This window comes from Armigeres subalbatus, chromosome 1 (genome assembly GCF_024139115.2).
Source record: "Armigeres subalbatus isolate Guangzhou_Male chromosome 1, GZ_Asu_2, whole genome shotgun sequence".
Lineage (NCBI taxonomy): Eukaryota > Metazoa > Arthropoda > Insecta > Diptera > Culicidae > Armigeres > Armigeres subalbatus.
In genome coordinates, this window is record NC_085139.1 from 49,789,537 (window position 1) to 49,809,671 (window position 20,135).

Sequence of the window (20,135 nt, forward strand, 5' to 3'; positions counted from 1 at the left end):
ACCGGTAGTTCTCTACGGACACGAGACCTGGACGATGCTCGTGGAGGACCAACGCGCACTGGGAGTTTTCGAAAGGAAAGTGTTGCGTACCATCTATGGTGGGTTGCAGATGGCGGACGGTGGAGGAGGAGGAGATGGAGGAGGCGAATGAACCACGAGTTGCATCAGCTGTTGGGAGAACCATCCATCGTTCATACCGCGAAAATCGGAAGACTGCGGTGGGCCGGGCACGTAGCCAGAATGTCGGACAGTAATCCGGTGAAAATGGTTCTCGACAACGATCCGACGGGAACAAGAAGGCGAGGTGCACAGCGGGCAAGGTGGATCGATCAGGTGGAGGACGACTTGCGGACCCTCCGCAGACTGCGTGGTTGGCGAAGTGCAGCCATGAACCGAGCTGAATGGAGAAGTCTTTTATGTGCAGCACAGGCCACTCCGGCCTTAGTCTGATGATAAATAAATCAAATATTACGTAACGCGAAAAATGTTGTTTTTAGGAACCCCCCACCCCCTCGTAACAATCTGTAACAAAATTTAGAACTACCCCCACCCCTATGCGTAACGCGTAACAAATACATTTTTTTTTGAAAAATCTTGTTTTTGGTAGAATTTGAACCACGATACAATAAATTATTAGGTTTTGTGTATTTTATGCTATTTTGACGACAATAACTATTTTTTGAAAAATTTAAATATTTTTTCTCAATTGTTACGCGTAACAATTTCTCGAAGGACCCCCACCCCCTATATTTTGCGTAACAAATCGTAACAAAAATAAAACAACCCCCCACCCCCTATTGCGTTACGTAATATTTGAACAGACCCATACTGCAAAACCTCTTTTTGCGCCCAAAACGGGGGAGCGTAAATGGAATCAGAGCGTAAAAAGAGGGAGCGTTATTTCGAATTTAGGGCGTAAAAAGAGGGAGCGTTATTTGGAATTTTGAGCGTAAAAGGAGGGAGCGCTATTTGGAATTTGGAGCGTAAAAAAAGTTTGCAATCTTTTAAGTAAGCAATATTTGATATTTAACTCACTTTTAGTCTTAAGATGTGTCTTTTACCAATTTTGGTATTAGGGTCGTCCAAATTGTTTCCGTTATCATGGTCGTCCAATTGTTTGAATGCTGAGGCCTTAAGATGTTCTTGGTACGCCAAAAATTCAACAAGTCATGAGTGGTGCAGATCCTTGATAACGCACAGTAAGACGATCATCATCGTTTTCACGTATTTAAAGTTTTACAAGAACCTCCTGGAGCTTGGACCTTTGTTTTGTGATACATTGGATAGAACGCAACCATTGCATAGGTTCACGGTTATCCAAGAAAACCCTGGAATAGGCCTTAAGATCTACACGCGTAACCAGAAATCTTTCGCCTTGTTTCAAAAATGGTACAACCCCTTTTTGGTACATATAATAGAATGCGTCCATTGCATAGGTCCACGGTCATCCAAGAAAACCCTGGAATAGGCCTTAAGATCTACACGCGTAACCAGAAATCTTTCGCATTGTTTCAAAAGTGGTACAACCCCTTTGTGGTACATAGAATAGAATGCGTCCGTTGCATAGGTTCACGGTCATCCAAGAAAACCCTGGAATAGGCCTTAAGATCTACACGCGTAACCAGAAATCTTTCGCCTTGTTTCAAAAATGGTACAACCCCTTTTTGGTACATAGAATAGAATGCGTCCATTGCATAGGTCCACGGTCATCCAAGAAAACCCTGGAATAGGCCTTAAGATCTACACGCGTAACCAGAAATCTTTCGCCTTGTTTCAAAAGTAGTACAACCCCTTTGTGGTACATAGAATAGAATGCGTCCTTTGCATATGTTCACGGACATCCAAGAAAACCCTGGAATAGGCCTTAAGATCTACACGCGTAACCAGAAATCTTTCGCCTTGTTTCAAAAGTGGTACAACCCCTTTGTGGTACATAGAATAGAATGCGTCCATTGCATAGGTTCATGGTCATCCAAGAAAACCCTGGATAAGGGCCTTAAGATCTACACGCGTAATCTAAAATCTTTCGGCTTGTTTTGAAAGTGGTACAACCCCTTAGAAAAAGGCCTTAAAATCTACACGCTTAACCAAAAATCTTTCGCCTTGTTTCAAAAGTGGTACAAGCTCGTTGTGGTACATGAAATATAATGCGTACATTGAACAGGTTCATGGTCATCCAAAAAAACTCTTGAAAATGCCTTAATATCTACACGCGTAACCAGAAATCTTTCGGCTTGTTTCAAAAGTGGTACAATCCCTTTGTGGTCCATATAATAAAATGTGTCCATGGCATATGCCAATGGCCATCCTAGAAATTTATGGAGTAATACTTCTAGGCTTACACCAATAACTAGTTGGTCTATAACCTGATATAAATACGGTACATGGTCTATGCAATATTAGCCCGTTTTTTCCTTACGTTTCCGGCGTCTGTCTCGTTTCTCGTTGTCTCGTTCCAATTTATTCACATTTTGCATTTCCAAGGAATAAACAGTTACGTACGTGATATGAATGAATTTTGTATACTACCTGGAACCCATGACAACAATAACTACTTGGAATGCAAATATTTCAAAATGAGGTTACACACCGTGTTTGTTCTTCAATAACTGACTGAAGCTAATGACAATAACTTTAACTACTTGGGATGCACACATTTCAACAGATGGAGTTGCGCTACTTGTTATTTTTTCAGTTAATGGTTCCATCATGGAGGGTAACCAGTAGACCTTGACTCTACGGAGTTCGTAGAATACTTCGAACCCATTACAATAACAAGCAGTACATGGAATGCGAAAATATACAGTTCATTTTCATTTATTTAGTCTACATCTAAACAGATAACACTGAATCAACAATTTGACGCCACACTACACGGTTCGAGGCCGCATCTCTCCATTCTCGAATACGCCCCACGCTCGCCAAGTCATTTTGCACCTGATCTGCCCATCTCGCTTGCTGCGCTCCACGCCGTCGCGTACCTGCCGGATTGAAAGCGAACACCATCTTTGCATGGTTGCTGTTCGGCATTCTTGCAACATGTCCTGCCCAACGTACTAGAGATGAGCTTTCAGATACGGATCCGGATCATTGTTGTGAGTGAATGATCCGTAGCTCACTTTTTGAAAGATCCGGTTCACCACATCGGCAAATTATCTGACCATTTGAGGGAAATGTCCAAATGAAAATTTTATCGTAGGTTCTTGATACATGTAATGTATGCTTATGAGCGAGAGAGTGGTGAAATTTTTGTATGCACGGGTCTAAAGCATAGTCCGTACTGTTCCGTATGAAAGATCCAGATCATTAGACTGAACGACCCAGATCTGATCCGTTCAACGAAGTGACCCGTTTTGCCCATTTCTACAACGTACCCTTCCGGAGCCCAAGAGAACAACAAGAGCTACTAGGAATGCAAACATATACTAAAATGGAGTTACACAACATGCTCATTCTTTAATAACTGTCTCCATTACGAAGGTTGATCAACAGACCTTGACTCTATGGAGTTCGCAGACTACCTGGCATAAATGACAACATCAAGATCTACTTGGAATACAAACATATACCAAGAAGGGGTTACACAACTTGTTTATTCTTTAATAACTGCCTCCAATACGAAGGTTGATCCACAGACCTTGACTCTATGGAATTCGTAGAAAACCTGGAGCCCACGATAACAACAAGAAGTACTTGCTTTATAAATATATACCAAGCAGGGGTTACACAACTTGTTTATTCTCAAATAACTGTCTTCGTTACAAAGGTTGAGCATTAGACCTTGACTCTGTGGAGTTCGTAGACTACCTGGCATCAATGACAACATCAAGAACTATAAGGAATACAAACATATAGCAAGAAGGGGTCACACAACTTTTTTATTTTCAAATAACTGCCTCCATTACAGAGGTTGATCCACAGACCGTGACTCTATGGAGTTCGTAGACTACCTGGAGTCCACGACAACAACAAGAAGTACTAGGAATACAAACATATACTAAAAAGGGTTCACACAACTTGTTTATTCTTCAATATCTGCCTCCATTACGGAGTTTGATCCACAGACCTTGACTCTGTGGAGTTCGTAGACTACCTGGAGCCTACGACAACAACAAGAACTACTAGGAATACAAACATATACCAAGACGGGGTTACACAACTTGTTTATTCTCAAATAACTGTCTACGTTACAGAGGTTGATCCACAGACCTTGACTCTATGGAGTTGGTAAACTTCCTGGAGCCCACGACAACAACAAGAACTACAAGGAATACAAAAATATACCCAGAAGTGGTCACACAACTTGTTTATTCTTCAATAACTGCCTCCATTACGGAGGTTGATCCACAGACCTTGACTCTGTAGAGTTCGTAGACTTCCTGGAGCCCACGACAACAACAAGAACTACTTGGAATACAAACATATACCAAGAAGGGGTCACACAACTTGTTTATTCTTCAATAACTGTCTCCATTACGTAGGTTGATCAACAGATCTTGACTGTGTGGAGTTCGTAGATCATGACAACAGCTAATACCACTTCGCATGCAAACATAAATTATGTTCCGAGAACATCCGCAGTGCTTAGATCATCTAAAAACAACATCCGAAACTAGTCCAAATTTGCCTCATATAAATGCTTGAAAGGGAGGGAGCGTTATTTCGAATTTGGAGCGTAAAAAGAGGGAGCGTTATTTGGAATTTTGAGCGTAAAAAGAGGGAGCGTAAAAGGAGGGAGCGTAAAAGGAGGGAGCGTAAAAAGAGGTTTTACAGTACCTACTACGATTGAATTTCTAATTTGTTATTTTTTTTTTAATTTTATTGTCATTTGAAAATATTTTAGTTTTTTTTCTTTAGTTTTATTATGAAATAAGACATACGTTCTGCTTCATCTATCTAAGTAACCAAAAATGTGAATGCTTATTCAGGCTTGCTTAATTCCCCACAAACACCAATCGAAACAAATTTCAAATTTCACCGGGGAAAAGGAATTTCTGAATTACTATGTCTGAAACTTGATTATGCATATGTACAACATGTGATAGATTTAGTTCGGAAAAGGTATTGGAGGGTAACCGCCCCTTCGGTGGGGTTTGATCCCACAATCCCCAACTGGGGCCAACTGGGGCGGTTACCCTCCAATACCTTTTCCGAACTAAATCTATCACATGTTGTACATATGCATAATCAAGTTTCAGACATAGTAATTAATTTCCACTCCGGGTGGCTTAATACCCGGCATATAGGCAATTAACTTTGAATGTACGAATTTCTGAAGATAAAGATCAACCTAATTCAATTGTGACATGAATATTCCACAAGCTACAAAATGTTTGATCAACATGTGTCTCAGGTGCTCATACTTTCACCATATTCGCGATTCAGCCAACGAAACAATAATGCTTAAGTTAACATTAAAATCATAACCATAATAAACTGCAATGCGAATTGTGTTACAATAATATCGTTACGTTGCCCAACGTGTACCTTGCGGTCGTGTCTTGAGTGATATGAGCTTTTGGATCCATCGATATCAGAACCATAAAAATCGGTTGAAATTTGACCAAGTTAGAGTAGATTGAAGGAAAAAATTTTACTAAAAAAATAGGACGGTACACTAAACGTTAAAAGGCAAAATTTCAACATGATTTCAGTGTTGGTAATTGATAAGCTTTTTTAATAGAATAACTTTACTAGGAATAAAAATTCCAGGGCACATATGTATTTCACACTAATGTTAAAAATGTGATTTGACAAAATTTCCTTTTGGAATGCTTAGGTATGTTTACTTATTGAGGGTTTCAAAAATGTTATTTGGAAAGTTCGTGTAGAATAAAGGGACAGTATCTACTTGAGTTACTATTCTCAATCACATCTCAACCAAATTATTTGATTTTTGGACGTTAGATAATTATCATATACTGAAAACCATATAAAAATCGTAGCACACACAATATTGTAGTAATAATTATTGTTCGATTAATTTTACCCACGACATACGGCATAAATATATGATTCTGTATACCGTGATTTGACCGAAGAACTTAATCGACCAGTTCGGCAAATGGCTTTTCAAACCAATCACCTTAAGCAGTCAAAGACCCACATCCACATTTTTATTGAATAATAATTTATTTTCAATTCCACTAATAATAATTTTTAAGACTTTCATATGTCTTATAAATACTGATCGTTTCTATTAAGCCACAATTTTTCATCTAAGAAGAAGTTTTATTTACACTCACTAAAATGCATCAGTCAGGCTTCACCAAATTCTCTTCAAGCTCCATCCAGTGAGTAGTCGTAATCCGGTCGTCGTCTTCTGTACGGAACCTGCTCGTCGTCATCCCATTGCGCTCCACCACCACCACTACCACCACCGTTCGATTGCCGCTTCGGTTCGATACTACGCTGCCAACCTCCTCCCCCTGAACTTCCCGATCCATGCCCGGAATGATCATAAACCACATGCTCTCCTCCTCCACCGCCGGCAGCCGCTTTCTTGAATCCGTTCTGCAAAGAAAATACCAAAGAGCACATGTCATTCCTTCTGGCCGCACTCCCACTGGCTTACCACCATCAGTGACTCTGCGACCACTTTATCGAGCGAAAAAGATATCCAAGGCTATTTACCAGCGTCGAGAACACCAGTGCGATCTTGGCCATGATCAGGGCCATTGCCGCCAGGAGGGCCACCTTCCCCAGAACCAGCTGGGCCATCATCGCCATGAAAGCCACGCCACCCATCATGTACATTCCGCCCTGCTGCTTGTGTTTGTGCTTCTTGCCACGCGCCTCCGAGTCGGACGAATTCATGGATCGCCCATCCGGAACGACTAAGCTAAGCTGAATTGATCGCGAATCGAGGAAATCTCGCAGCTTAGATAGAAGCGTGTGCCAATCAACGGGAGTTCGTTCGTTGACTTCCGTAAGCGCAAAACCAGGATTCTTCCTTATCACCAGATATCGAGTCACTCGCACTACGGCGTTGCTGTTGATGCCATTGTTCAACACTCGCACAATAATGTTCTTCACACAGTCCATGAACCCAATATCGGCGAAACAGTTTCTAAAATTGGTCACAATGTCCAACGCAGCGCTTCTAACTGAACTTGTAATGTTTTTCACTCCTTCATCCGAAGAATCGACGGCCATGGAACACGTTAACGGAACTGAATTGGTCGCGACGAACACCAAAATCACGGGCAACCACTTCATGATGAAGCGTGCATGTTGTACCAAACCGAACTGTCAATCGAGTATCTAAATTTTTTCGTGACATTCATCTTTTATAGAGTTCAGCTCTTACATCCGGGGAAGATCAACTGTCTTGAACCAGTAACTCGTATAATTACCAAACTCCAAAACTTCCGAAATCGAGCGATGACAGCATTTAGTCCTCATATCGTTCAACCGTCATTAGCCAAACGAGAGTAATTCGACCTCGAAACCAGCAGACGGAAAATCGACCGCAAACTCGGAAGCGGTGGCTTCTTCCCGAATGAGTTCACCTGTTCTGTATCTGTATGGGCTTTGTGTGGCGCTTTAGAAATCGAAACCAACCGGGAAAGATGCTTCGCTTGCGATAGAGCCCAGCTGTGCCTGCTGCTCATATGATCGTCGACGATTAGCGTGATCAGCGCGGCAGCCACCCTGGCTGCGGGGAAATGTAAACAAATGAGAAGTTGCACCGTCGTCGTCGGCCGGGGCCCTTAATGTTGCATGTTGAGCGAGAAAATCGAGAAAATACAAGGCACGCGCAAGCTGAATTAATTATTGAGGTGAGTCGGAATGATTATGCTTCGTTTGGTTTGGATGCGCACACTCTGCTTCGGAGAAAGGGAGAAGGGAGTCCTACTTTTGATTTCGATTGATGTGGCAGAAGAACTTGATGCGTTCATTGGCTTATTTCATATGTGAAACGATTGTTATTTATTTAACTGGTATTGTATTTGGTTGAAAACAGGTCCTTACAATATTGCACCCAAGAGTTCGATGGAGGGGTGCAAGTAAAGGCAGAATGAATTACCTGCTTAAGCATACCTCCATGAGACATTTTCTCTAGAATCAACGCCATCCATCCAATGCAAAATTTATCAATGAATGTTGTATTCTTATTGAAAAAAGTAATTATCTTTGTTATTAGAATTTGAATTCACATGCTTTCATTTCATCATACAAATTTTCGCTGACTACTTACAATTGAATCATTTGTTTGAGAAACTGCATAAGTCCATTTTATACTATTTCGAGAAAACAACAAAAAACTGTTTTTGAACAAATTGGCACCGAATCTTCCGATTTATTCGATACAGATCAATAGTTTTTGGCAAAACTCAACACCCTGGGGCACTTTCAGTGCAAAAAATGTAAGCGGTACTCCACAATTGCTCTTTAAAGTACGTGGACATATGTAGTTTCTCAAACAAACGAAAAATTATTAGTTTCTCATGTGCTGTGTGTGCACACGTGATGGGTAATGAACCAGCCACTACCTCCAATGCATTAGATATATTTCTATATCAGTTCAAGTGTATGTAAGAAAAGCGACTTTCAACAATTACTGAAGTAAATTTAGCAGCTGCTCAAGTATAGGTAGAGTAAATAATCATCCCTCAGGAGAAAATGCTTAAACCATCCTACGCCAACGTTACGCAAACGAATCAGATACTCACAAATTTACCGGCTCAATCAACACCACATAATGTCTCCACTCTGCTTCAAGAGATGAGAGCTATGCGCTATCGGATTAGATTCTGCTTGTGTGTCCATTCCATAAACCAGTAGCCACAGTACAGACCCCATTCGATTTGGCTACAAGTTTGGTGCATTTATGTTGCCTAAATCGAATGGTTTTGTTTTTTCGTGATACTTCACAGTTCTTCACTTATTGTGACACTGAACACACTGTGACCTTTTTACGCAAATTTTAAAATCTAACAATTTTTTCTTTAAAAAGTCGTTGTAACCATTTTTTAACGCAATTTTTATACGCTGGGTTTGGTATCCAAGCAGTTTTTTTAAGCGGAGAATTAGTGGTTTATAAATTGTTTCAAAAATTTAAAGAAAAATTTGTCAAAATTGATTGTTATTTGTTAATTGAATGCATAGCTGCAAAAACATTTTTTTCGTTTTCGAAATGTTTTTCCTTGGCAACCCTTGGGGACCCTTGGCAAAAAACAATGTTTTTTTTAATAACCATGGAACGCACTGACCGATCGAGCCAATTTTCAATAGGAACTAGATCGCAATCCGCGTCGATTGCAACTTGTTGCGAGGAAATCGCATAATGCTAAGTACCAAAAATTGTGGCTCTCATGTTTGTACACATACACACACACATGCCACACCGATCCACCTTGCCCACTGTGCAGCTCGCCTTCTTGTTCCCGTCGGATCGTTGTCAAGAACCCACTGCAGTCTTCTGATTTTCGCAGTGTGAACAATGGATGGTTCTCCCAACAGCTGATGCATCTTGTGGTTCATTTGCCTCCTCCACGTACCGTCCGCCATTTGCAACCCACCATAGATGGTATACAACACTTTCCTTTCAAAAACTCCCAGTGCGCGTTGGCCCTCCATGAGCATCGTCCAGGTCTCGTGTCCGTAGAGAACTACCAGTCTTATAAGCGCTTTGTAGATAGTCAGTTTGGGACGGCGGCGAACTCTATTCGATCGGAGCGTTTTGCAGAGTCCAAAGTACGTACAATTTCCTGCCATGATGCATCTCCGAATTTCTCTGCTGGATAATTGCAGACGATCTTAGGAATATAAAATTATTTATTTATTTATTCAGACTAAGGCCGAAGTGGCCTGTGCGGTATATAAGAGTCTTCTCCATTCGGCTCGGTCCATGGCTACACGTCGCCAACCACGCAGTCTACGGAGGGTCCGCAAGTCATCTTCCACCTGATCGATCCACCTTGCCCGCTGCGCACCTCGCCTTCTTGTGCCCGTCGGATCGTTGTCGAGAACCATTTTCACCGGGTTACTGTCCGACATTCTGGCTACGTGCCCGGCCCATCGCAGTCGTCCGATTTTCGCGGTGTGAACGATGGAAGGTTCTCCCAACAGCTGATGCAACTCGTGGTTCATTCGCCTCCTCCATGTACCGTCCGCCATCTGCACCCCACCATCCTCATTTGTCGGGTGAAGATCACTGCGTCCAGATTTTAGGACTATTGTGATATACCCTTTTACTGTGAAATACGCAAGTTATCTCAGTAACATGTTTGTCACTGAGATACCTTGGTATCGACTGAACTCAAGACCATCTATTATTGATGAATAGAGATCCTGAGTTACAGTATGTGACTCCCCCATTCTGGCGAGACTAGCTTTATGAAGCCAACCACGTCCTTGGGGGATAAGATCCATATGTCAGCAGGCCCTAAAAAGGGCTTGCTGAGAACTTTGAACCTACGTTGGGTGAGTGCACTGCAATAGCAGAGGATGTGTTCTTATGTTTCTCTCTCCTCGTCACAGAAGCGGCAATTTGAGGTTTGGATTGCTCCGATCTTTTGTAGATGGTATCTGCAGGGGCAGTGTCCAGTTATTAGACCGGTGTAGATGTTGAGATCCCTTTTGTTGAGACCTAATAGTTGTTGGGTTTTCTTGGGGTTAATCGTTACGAGCCTTTTGGATTGGCTCGTATGGGGAAGTGCATTCCAGTTTGATGTGATTTGACTGACCATATATTTGTTCAGTTCCATTTTACAGAGCAGTCTGAGATCCCGCAGAAGGGCTCAGGGCCAATGAACCTTTCATTAGATCCATTCCTGGCTAGCTCATCAGCAATCTCGTTTCCCTCTAGACCCGTATGTCCTGGGATCCAATATAGGTAGACTCGATTGCGTATGGATAAGTTTTCAAAGCCAGAATGCATTCCCACACTAGCTTTGAGTTACAAGTGTAGTTATTAAGCGACTTAAGTGCCGCTTGGCTGTCAGAGAAAATACATATTTTTGCAAATCTATACTTTCTCCTCAGGCATAATAACACGCATTCTAATATTGCATATATTTCCGCCTGAAATACTGTGGGCCACTGTCCTAAGTGGACAGAAATTTTTGTTGTAGGGCCATAGATTCCGGATCCTGTCAGATTATTCATTTTCGAACCATCTGTGAAGAAATTTATAGAGCCTGTCCCACTCCTGGCGGGAAGGAATGAACACATCGTAAGGTAAGTCATAATTGACTACCGTTTCCATCCAGTCACTACAAATTCCTATTGCGGGATTTATGGCAAATTCATTTAATATGCTGAGGTGACCCGTAAGGTCTCCCGACAGCAGTGTTTTTGTTCTCTTTAACCTTAGAGCACTTTTTTCCGCTTCCAGCTTTATGAATTGATCTAACCGGGGCAGGTGAAGCATTGCGTCTAGGGCCAAAGTGGGTGTACTACGAACTGCACCAGTGATGGCTATGCAAGATTTTGTTGATTTTGTTGAGCTTAGCCCTTGCAGCAGCCTCATTAGTTTTAGGCCACCAGACAAGGGAAGCGTAAGTTGTCCTGGGACGGACAATGGTTTTATATATCCACATGATCATACTTGGTTTTAGGCCCCATCTTTTACCAAGGGTTTTTGAACAAACCCAAAGTGTATTGAGACCTTTCTGCACAACTGATTGGAGATGAGAGTTCCAATTAAGCTTTGCGTCGAGTATGACACCTAGATATTTTACTTCACTTGAATAAACTAATTGTGTTTGATTCAAGAAAAGGGGTTTCAGTTGTACCTTTCTCCGTTTGGTGAAAGGGATAATGGAAGTTTTTGTAGGATTTATGCCTAGTTGATACTTTTGACACCAGGAAAAAGTGTGATTTAGGGCAGATTGCATTCTTTCCACGATAACACTTTCGAATTTGCCTCGTACAATAATGACAACGTCATCAGCATATCCAACCACTTCGAAGCCTCTTCTCTCTAAGCTGCCTAGAAGCTCATCCACCACCAGTGACCACAACAAAGGAGAAAGCACTCCGCCTTGCGGACACCCCCTTGTTGCTTTAACAGTGATGTATGAACCGCTAAGCTCAGAGGAGATTTTCCGATTAGCTAGCATAGCATGTACCCAGGTAACAATGCATGGGTCGAATTTTCTCCTCAACATTGCTGACCCTATAGACGAATAAGAAGCGTTATCGAATGCGCCCTCAATATCAAGAAATGCTACAAGAGCAATTTCTTTTGCATTAAGTGTTTTTCGATTTTTTGAACTACCGTATGTAGTGCCGAGATCGTAGATTTTCCACTTTGATAAGCGAATTGGTTTTTGACAAAGGCATTGCTTTCATAAATTTGTGATTTATGTACTCGCATAGTACCTTTTCCATAATTTTGAGCATTACAGAGGATAAACTTATCGGCCTGAATGCTTTGGGGTTGGTTTTATCTCTCTTGCCTGCCTTCGGAATGAAGACAGCCCGGATTTGACGCCAATAGTTAGGTATGTGCCCCAAAATCAGACTCGCCTTAAAAATCTCAACCAAGGGTGGAACCAGTGTTTTCTCCTCTTTTTGGATCAACGCTGGAAATATTCCATCCATGCCAGGAGACTTAAATGGCTCGAAAGATCTCACAGCCCTCTCAACCCTGGCCCGAGTGAAAGCTTCCTTTGCAACCTTTATTGCGTCTTTTTAGACCCAGAAACCCATGATTGGATCTCTTGTGGATCTGAGACAGCAATTCCAGTGCCTTGGTCGCCGATGCTCGACTCAGGGATTGAATCAGGGAAGTGGATCTTTAACAATTCGCTCAGTGTATCGCTAGGCTCTACAGTGAGCGAACCATCCGTCTTTCGGAGGCTACCCACACCATTGGAGTGGTCTTTTGAAAGAGTTTTTGGAGTCTGGCCACTACGGGTGTATTCTCTATGCTTTCACACATTAGAATCCACGATTTCCGTTTGGCTGACCTTATTTCTTTGTTGTAGTTCGTCAGGGCCTTTCTGTATAGGCTCCAATCGCCGGTTCGCTTAGCACGATTGAACTCCCTACGCGCAGTTTTCCTAAGCTTCTCAAGAGTTTTATTCCACCATGGAACGTCTCTACTCGAACTAGTTGATTTAGTTGGACAGCTCTCTTGGTAGGCGTTAAGGATTTTGTTTTTAATGGATTTGGACGCATCTTCCAATTGTGTTATGGACTTGATGTGACTTTCTATGATGTACTCTTCGGATCGTAGGATAGCTGAGTAGGATTCCCAATCAGTTTTCTTAGGATCTTTAAACGTTTTTCCATCGTTAGACCCCTTCCCATTCGAAGATGATGTGTTTATGGTCTGACATTGATATTTCTTCAGAAACATGCCAGTTTTTATTTTATCAGAGATAGACCGACTACATAGAGTCAAGTCCAAAACTTCCTGACGAATGGAGTTTTCAAACGTGGGCTTGTCACCAACATTACAAATGTCAATGTTCTTGGAAGAGAGAAACTGTAACAGGTACTCACCTCTGGTGTTTATATTGGTACTTCCCCATACGGTGTGATGTGCATTTGCGTCGCACCCTATGACGAAGGGGATGTTATGTCGGTGGCTGTAGGCTACGAGCGCAGCTATTTCTGGAGGAGGGATTTCGTCCACGTCACCTGGGAAGTATGCCGAGACAACCAAGATCTCTCTACTCCCCCTGGCGGAAGGTACCTCCATCCTGACCGCTACGATGTCCCTTTTTATGAATTCTGAAATTGGAAAGTATTTACAGTTGTTATGTAATAAAATAGCCGCTCTAGGAGAAAGCTGGCTGTCATCATATACCAACTTACATGAGTGTTGTGGAATACCTTGTATTCTGGATTTATTGACCCATGGCTCTTGAATGAGGGATACGGTTAAATTCTCTTTGGTGAACCTCCGACAGAGCACACCCGTGGCGCTCTCAGCATGGTGGAGGTTCACTTGCAGAACTTTAGTCGCCATTTCCGGGGTTCCCGCTTTTTCCGGACGACGACTGTCCGGCTTTGGATGTTGCGGATCATCAGGATGTCGTTTGGTATTACAGTCTGGGTTTTCTCTCTTCCCTGTAGCAACCTGGCCCGCCAGTTTCGCCTCTGTGGTCAAACTGTCGCTTTTGCACCCCTTTGCCCTGTTTAGATACCTTTGGTTTGGTACCACTAGAGCAGGGGTCGCATGTAAGCTTCGAGCTTTTCCTTTAGAGGCGGACAGACTAGCCTTTATGGTGCTTTTGGGGTGAGATTTACTAACCTCGCCTGAACCGGAGGCTTCCTCAGATTTCTCTTGGGTCGGCCTTCCAGTTAGCCGAACCTCGCCTGAACAGGAGGCCTCCTCAGATTGCTCTTGGGTCGGCCTTCCAGTCGGATTGGCGGTAGCGGCAGTCGGTTGATCTGTAATCTTCCTTAGTTGGATTTCACCAAATCGGTAGTTGAGGGTGTATTTGGACTTCTTCAACTTTTCCATCGACGCGTGCCTCTACTGTGAAGATCCATTCAACATGAATATCTTTCAGAATGGATCGTTTCACAATACGCCAATTAGTTGTTGTGATGTCATTTTGGCTTTCTACGAGAGCCTTTATTCGGTCGTCATCATAGCTGGAGCATTGTGGGAAGAATGCTCAGATCATCTCTGGACGTGGAATCGCCACTTCGTCCATTGCCATCAGCTCTGCACCTTCCCAGGGTTTCATGGATGGGGATATTCTCTTTAACCACTCAGCAGTCTCTTGATCCTTACAGATTAGAACCATGTAACCGGACTTGTAGATGAGGTTGTTGAATTTGGGTTTTATTGGCTCGTTTCGCTGTTGAACTACTCTGAGCAGGAGTGCTTCTTGTAGAAGGTCTAGCTGGGCTGTAGTGAGTTGGACGGTGGGAAAGTCTTTGGGTATTATCCCGACCTTCACGCTTTTGGCCATATCACTGTAGCTGATACCAGCTGTTTTCCTCATGGGTGGGTTTTGTTGTCCAGACACGTTTTTCTGAGGCGCGCGGTTTGAGGACTGTTGGGCGCGCTCTCTCGGATCCAGATGGTGCTTCACCCTTTTTGTTTGGGGTCCTCTGTGGCGGATTTGTCTAGGTCGTTTCTCGAGCGTTTTGAGGAAGTGGGCTCGCTCTCCTTATTCAGGATTATGGACAAGGCCTCATTCCGGTCTTTTCCCTTCTCCCGGAGAGTTCTAAGCTGCTTCCTCTGCGAGCGTGTGAGTGTGGGGATTTTCTTTCTCGGAGCACCCTTGGCTTCCGTAGAACCCTTGTTATCTTCGGATCCTTTGCTACTTGCTAAAGATTTTTGGGGGTTGATGATGATCCTTATACCATCATCTTCGTTATCTTCCATGTCCAACAGGTTGGAGTCGGTCGATGAGGGGGGTTGTAGATCTGGATCGGCTTTGTCGAAACATGTGCTGCTCCGGGAGAGGCGTTGAGGGGCAGGATATTTCCATCTTCTCCTGCGAACTACTGAGTAGCTGGTCTTCGGTAAGGCCAAGCTGACTCAGAGTATTCTCCACTTCGCTCTCACACGACTGAGAGAGGCAGTCGTCACCTTGAGGGTTGTTTGTAGAATTTGTACTCATTTTTGGTCCCACGAGTAGCTAGGGAAATAAATGTCCGCTGCACCAGTGCCCCGCCGTAGTGCAGTAAGGGCTGCTTACTGGGGTGTTCGCCCTGGTGCACCCCAGGCTCCGTTCGCGGTTGAGCATGTTTAGAACCCCCTCAACCATTCAGCTCTCGGCACGGGTCGCATGACACCTTGGCATTGGGGTTTATCCATTTTTGCTTTACACGATGGCCATGAATAACAGCCATCGCAACCTTCCTCCTTTACCAGGGCTTAGGACCTGTAGCTCAAGTTCTCAATAGTTTCACAATCTTTCGGACATGCAACTACAGCGAACCATCATTGCTAGCGGAGTTGCACGGAGTTGCACCCCACCATAGATGGTACGCAGCACTTTCCTTTCGAAAACTCCAAGTGCGCGTTGGTCCTCCACGAGCATCGTCCAGGTCTCGTGTCCGTAGAGGACTACCGGTCTAATTAGCGTTTTGTAGATTTTCAGTTTGGTACGGCGGCGAACTCTATTCGATCGGAGCGTCTTGCGGAGTCCAAAGTACGTGCGATTTCCAGCCACTATGCGTCTCCGAATTTCTCTGCTGGTGTCATTTTCGGCAGTCACCAGTGAGCCCAAGTACACAAATTCTTCTACCACCTCGATTTCGTCACCACCGATGCAAACTCGCGGTGGGTGGCTCACATTGTCTTCTCTTGAACCTCTTCCTATCATGTACTTCGTCTTCGACGTGTTGATGACTAGTCCGATCCGCTTAGCTTCCCTCTTCAGTCTGATGTAGGCTTCCTCCATCTTCTCAAAGTTACGTGCCATAATATCTATGTCGTCGGCGAAACCAAATAGCTGGACGGACTTATTGAAAATTGTACCACTCGTGTTAATCCCTGCTCTTCGTATTACCCTTCCAAAGCGATGTTGAATAGCAAACACGAAAGACCATCACCTTGCCGTAACCCTCTGCGGGTTTCGAAGGGACTCGAGAATGCCCCTGAAACTCGAACTACGCACATCACCCGATCCATCGTCGCTTTGATCAACCGTGTCAGTTTATCCGGAAAACCGTGTTCGTGCATTAGCTGCCATAGCTGGTCCCGATCGATTGTATCATATGCGGCTTTGAAGTCGATGAATAGATGATGTGTGGGCACGTTGTATTCGAGGCATTTCTGCAGTACTTGGCGAATGGCGAACACCTGGTCCGTGGTGGAGCGTTCGCCCATAAAACCCGCCTGGTACTGCCCCACGAACTCCCTTGCAGTTGGTGCTAGTCGACGGCATAAAATTTGGGAGAGTACCTTGTAGGCGGCGTTCAGCAATGTGATTGCGCGGTAGTTGCTACAATCCAGCTTATCGCCCTTTTTGTAGATGGGACACACGACACCTTCCATCCACTCCTGCGGCAAAACTTCCTCTTCCCAAATCTTGGTAATGACCCAGTGCAGCGCTCTAGCCAGTGCCTCACCACCGTGTTTAAATAGCTCTCCTGGTAGTTGGTCAACCCCAGGGGCTTTGTTGTTTTTGAGCCAGGCCAATCTCCTCCTGGATTTCCTGGAGATCCGGATCCGGTAGAATTATGTCCTGCGCGCGTTCTCCCAGGTCCATCACCATACCGCCACCGTTGTCTGCCATATCGCCATTCAGGTGCTCTTCGTAGTGCTGCCGCCACCTTTGGATCACCTCACGCTCGTTTGTAAGAAGGTTCCCGTTTATGTCCTTGCACATATCGGGCTGTGGCACGTGGCCCTTACGTGAACGGTTAAACTTCTCATAGAACTTTCGTGCGTTATTAGCGCGGTACAGTTGATCCGTCTCTTCACGGTCTCGATCTTCCTGCTGGCGCTTTTTTCTCCGGAAAATCGAGTTTTGTCTGTTCCGCTCCCGTTTGTATCGTGCCTCGTTCGCCCTCGTGCGGTGTTGCAGCAACCTCGCCCATGCTGCATTCTTCTCCTCAACTAACTGCTCACATTCGCCGTCATACCAGTCGTTTCTCTGATCCGGAGCCACCGTGCCTAGTGCAGCGGTTGCGGTGCTTCCAATGGCGGATCGAATATCTCTCCAGCCATCTTCAAGAGATGCTGCGCCTAGCTGCTCTTCCGTTGGGAGTGCCACTTCCAGCTGCTGCGCGTAGTCTTGGGCTACTCTAGCGTCTTGTAGCCGCCCAATGTTTAGCCGCGGCGGACGACTCCGACGCGTGTTGATCACCGTCGAGAGTTTTTAGCGCAGACATACTGCAACGAGGTAGTGGTCGGATTCAATATTCGCACTGCGGTAAGTGCGTACGTTCGTGATGTCGGAGAAGAATTTACCGTCGATTAGAACGTGGTCGATTTGGTTTTCCGTTACTTGATTAGATGATTTCCATGTGGCCTTGTGGATATTCTTGCGGGGGAAGAAAGTGCTTCGGACTACCATTCCGCGGGAGGCTGCAAAGTTTATGCATCGTTGGCCGTTGTCGTTCGATACGGTATGCAGACTATCCGGTCCGATAACCGGTCTATACATTTCCTCCCTTCCTACCTGAGCGTTCATGTCATCGATGACGATTTTGACGTCCCGCAGTGGGCATCCATCGTATGTCTGCTCCAGCTGCGCATAGAACGCTTCTTTCTCGTCGTCGGATCTCTCTTCGTGTGGGCAGTGTACGTTGATGATGCTATAGCTGAAGAAACGGCCTTTTATCCTCAGCTTGCACATCCTTGCGTTGATTGGCTGCCACCCAATCACGCGTTGGCGCATCTTTCCCATCACTATGAAGCCGGTTCCCAGCTCGTTGGTGGTGCCACAGCTTTGGTAGAAGGTGTAATTCATCGTAGATTATCCTGTCGCAACCTGCGAAGCCTAGCGACTTGCAGTTCCATGTTCCAAGTTTCCAATCGTGATCCTTTATTCGTCGCCTAGGTCGTTGCCGATTGTATCTAGTCGTATTATCTTCTATTATCTTGTTGAAAGCCAATATAAAGGTTAATTGGGACAAATGCTAATTTTTTGTAAACAGTTTGAAATGCTTGGGACATATTATTAGCGAAAAAGGTTTGTCGCCGTGGGCTAGTAAGATAGATACAATTAAAAATGCTAAAACGCCTAAAAATGTGACTGAGTTGAAGTCATTTTTGGGTTTAGTCAACTATTATAACAGATTAATTTCCGATTTGTCTTCCAAGTTATATTGCTTGTATAACTTGTTGAAGAAGGATGCTAAATTTTCATGGAATGATTATTGCGACAAGGCTTTTAAAAACTCAAAGAACTTACTTCTTGAAACTAATTTTCTTGAATTTTATGATCCCAAAAGAACAATTGTTGTAGTCTTCGATGCATCTGGCTATGGTCTGGGCGGAGTTATTGCGCATTCTTTTGACGGAGTAGAGAAACCCATTTGTTTCTCGTCTTTTTCACTAAATTCTGCTCAGAAGAAATATCCGATTCTTCACTAGTATGCACAATTAAAAAGTTTCATAAGTATCTGTATGGTCAAAAGTTTACGGTATTTACCGACCATAAACCACTATTTGGAATATTCGGAAAAGAAGGTAAAAATGCGATACTTGTGACAAGGCTTCAGCGTTATATACTTGAGTTGTCGATATATGAGTTCGATATCCAGTACAGGCCGTCTGCAAAAAGGAGTAATGCTGATTTTTGTTCGCGATTTGAGCTTGATTTAGATTACATCAAAAGCATTAATTTTAACAAAGTTTGCCCAGTTGATTTTATTATTATTGCCAAGCGTTGCGTTGCGTTGCGTTGCGTTGTAACGGAGTATTTCGTAGATTGCATACTGATAGTTGTCATGTATATTCTTTACCTTTCTTACCCCAATTGCTTATGGATTTCCATTTGGGATTCAATGGAAATCCAATTGGGGGTCCAAAATGATAAAACATGAAAGCTATCATTGCCGGCCACGCCCATCTTCTCCGTTACTAGGAAAGGGAAGGAAAGGATGATATGACATCTACTTAACGAGAGGCCAGCGACTCACCGACGCCCTCATAGATGTCAAGGAATTGGATGGTGGGTAGGGTATGTGGTTTAGGAGTATCATTATAAGCAAATGATAGAAAATTTGTGGAAATACGTTGGGAGTGACTTTGCTAAGAAATTTATGTCACTCCATTATCCTTGCCGATGATTTTCCTCGGATGGGGCGAAGGTATTAGCCTTGCCCTGGCTAATAGCCTAGGTTTAAGCGCCTTTGCTCGCTCTCTGAAACGAAAAAAGAGCAAAAAGAAATTAAATTCCCCCTCCCCCCTGATATGATAATGATTTTGATCAACAAATGAATTCTAAGTGGATGAATAAATGATCAAAAGGCTGCAAACAAGCCTCTATTGTCGTAGCAGAAGCAAACCCGCCTCAATACGACAGGCAGAAGCACATGTTTGTGATTCAAACGCGATCGACTGTTGTTCAATTTCGATACACATAGTAGGGTAGAGAGAAAATATGTGAAATATTGCTAAAGTAGGATTCGATGGATACAGGGAATTGACTCATATGCCACAGTTATTAGCTGGTTATGGGACAGCTTTCTCGCAAGGGCAGCTGTTGTATAATTGGTAATACGCACCCTTTTAGTGACAAAAAGATCAACAGAAACTT

At 43.7% G+C, this 20,135-nt stretch overlaps 1 protein-coding gene across 1 annotated transcript in view; it reads right to left on the reverse strand.

Moving 5' to 3' along the window:
• Positions 1-6,579: 6,579 nt before the first annotated feature.
• The window catches only part of LOC134206158 (uncharacterized), a 62,312-nt gene continuing 48,756 nt past the window's right edge, over positions 6,580-20,135 (reverse strand). Inside the window, exons 4-5 of the mRNA XM_062681849.1 lie at positions 7,512-7,657; positions 6,580-7,248 (exon numbers count right to left, since the gene is read on the reverse strand). Of these exons, the coding sequence (XP_062537833.1) occupies positions 6,580-7,248; positions 7,512-7,657 (815 nt within the window). The remainder of the gene's footprint in view (positions 7,249-7,511; positions 7,658-20,135) is intronic.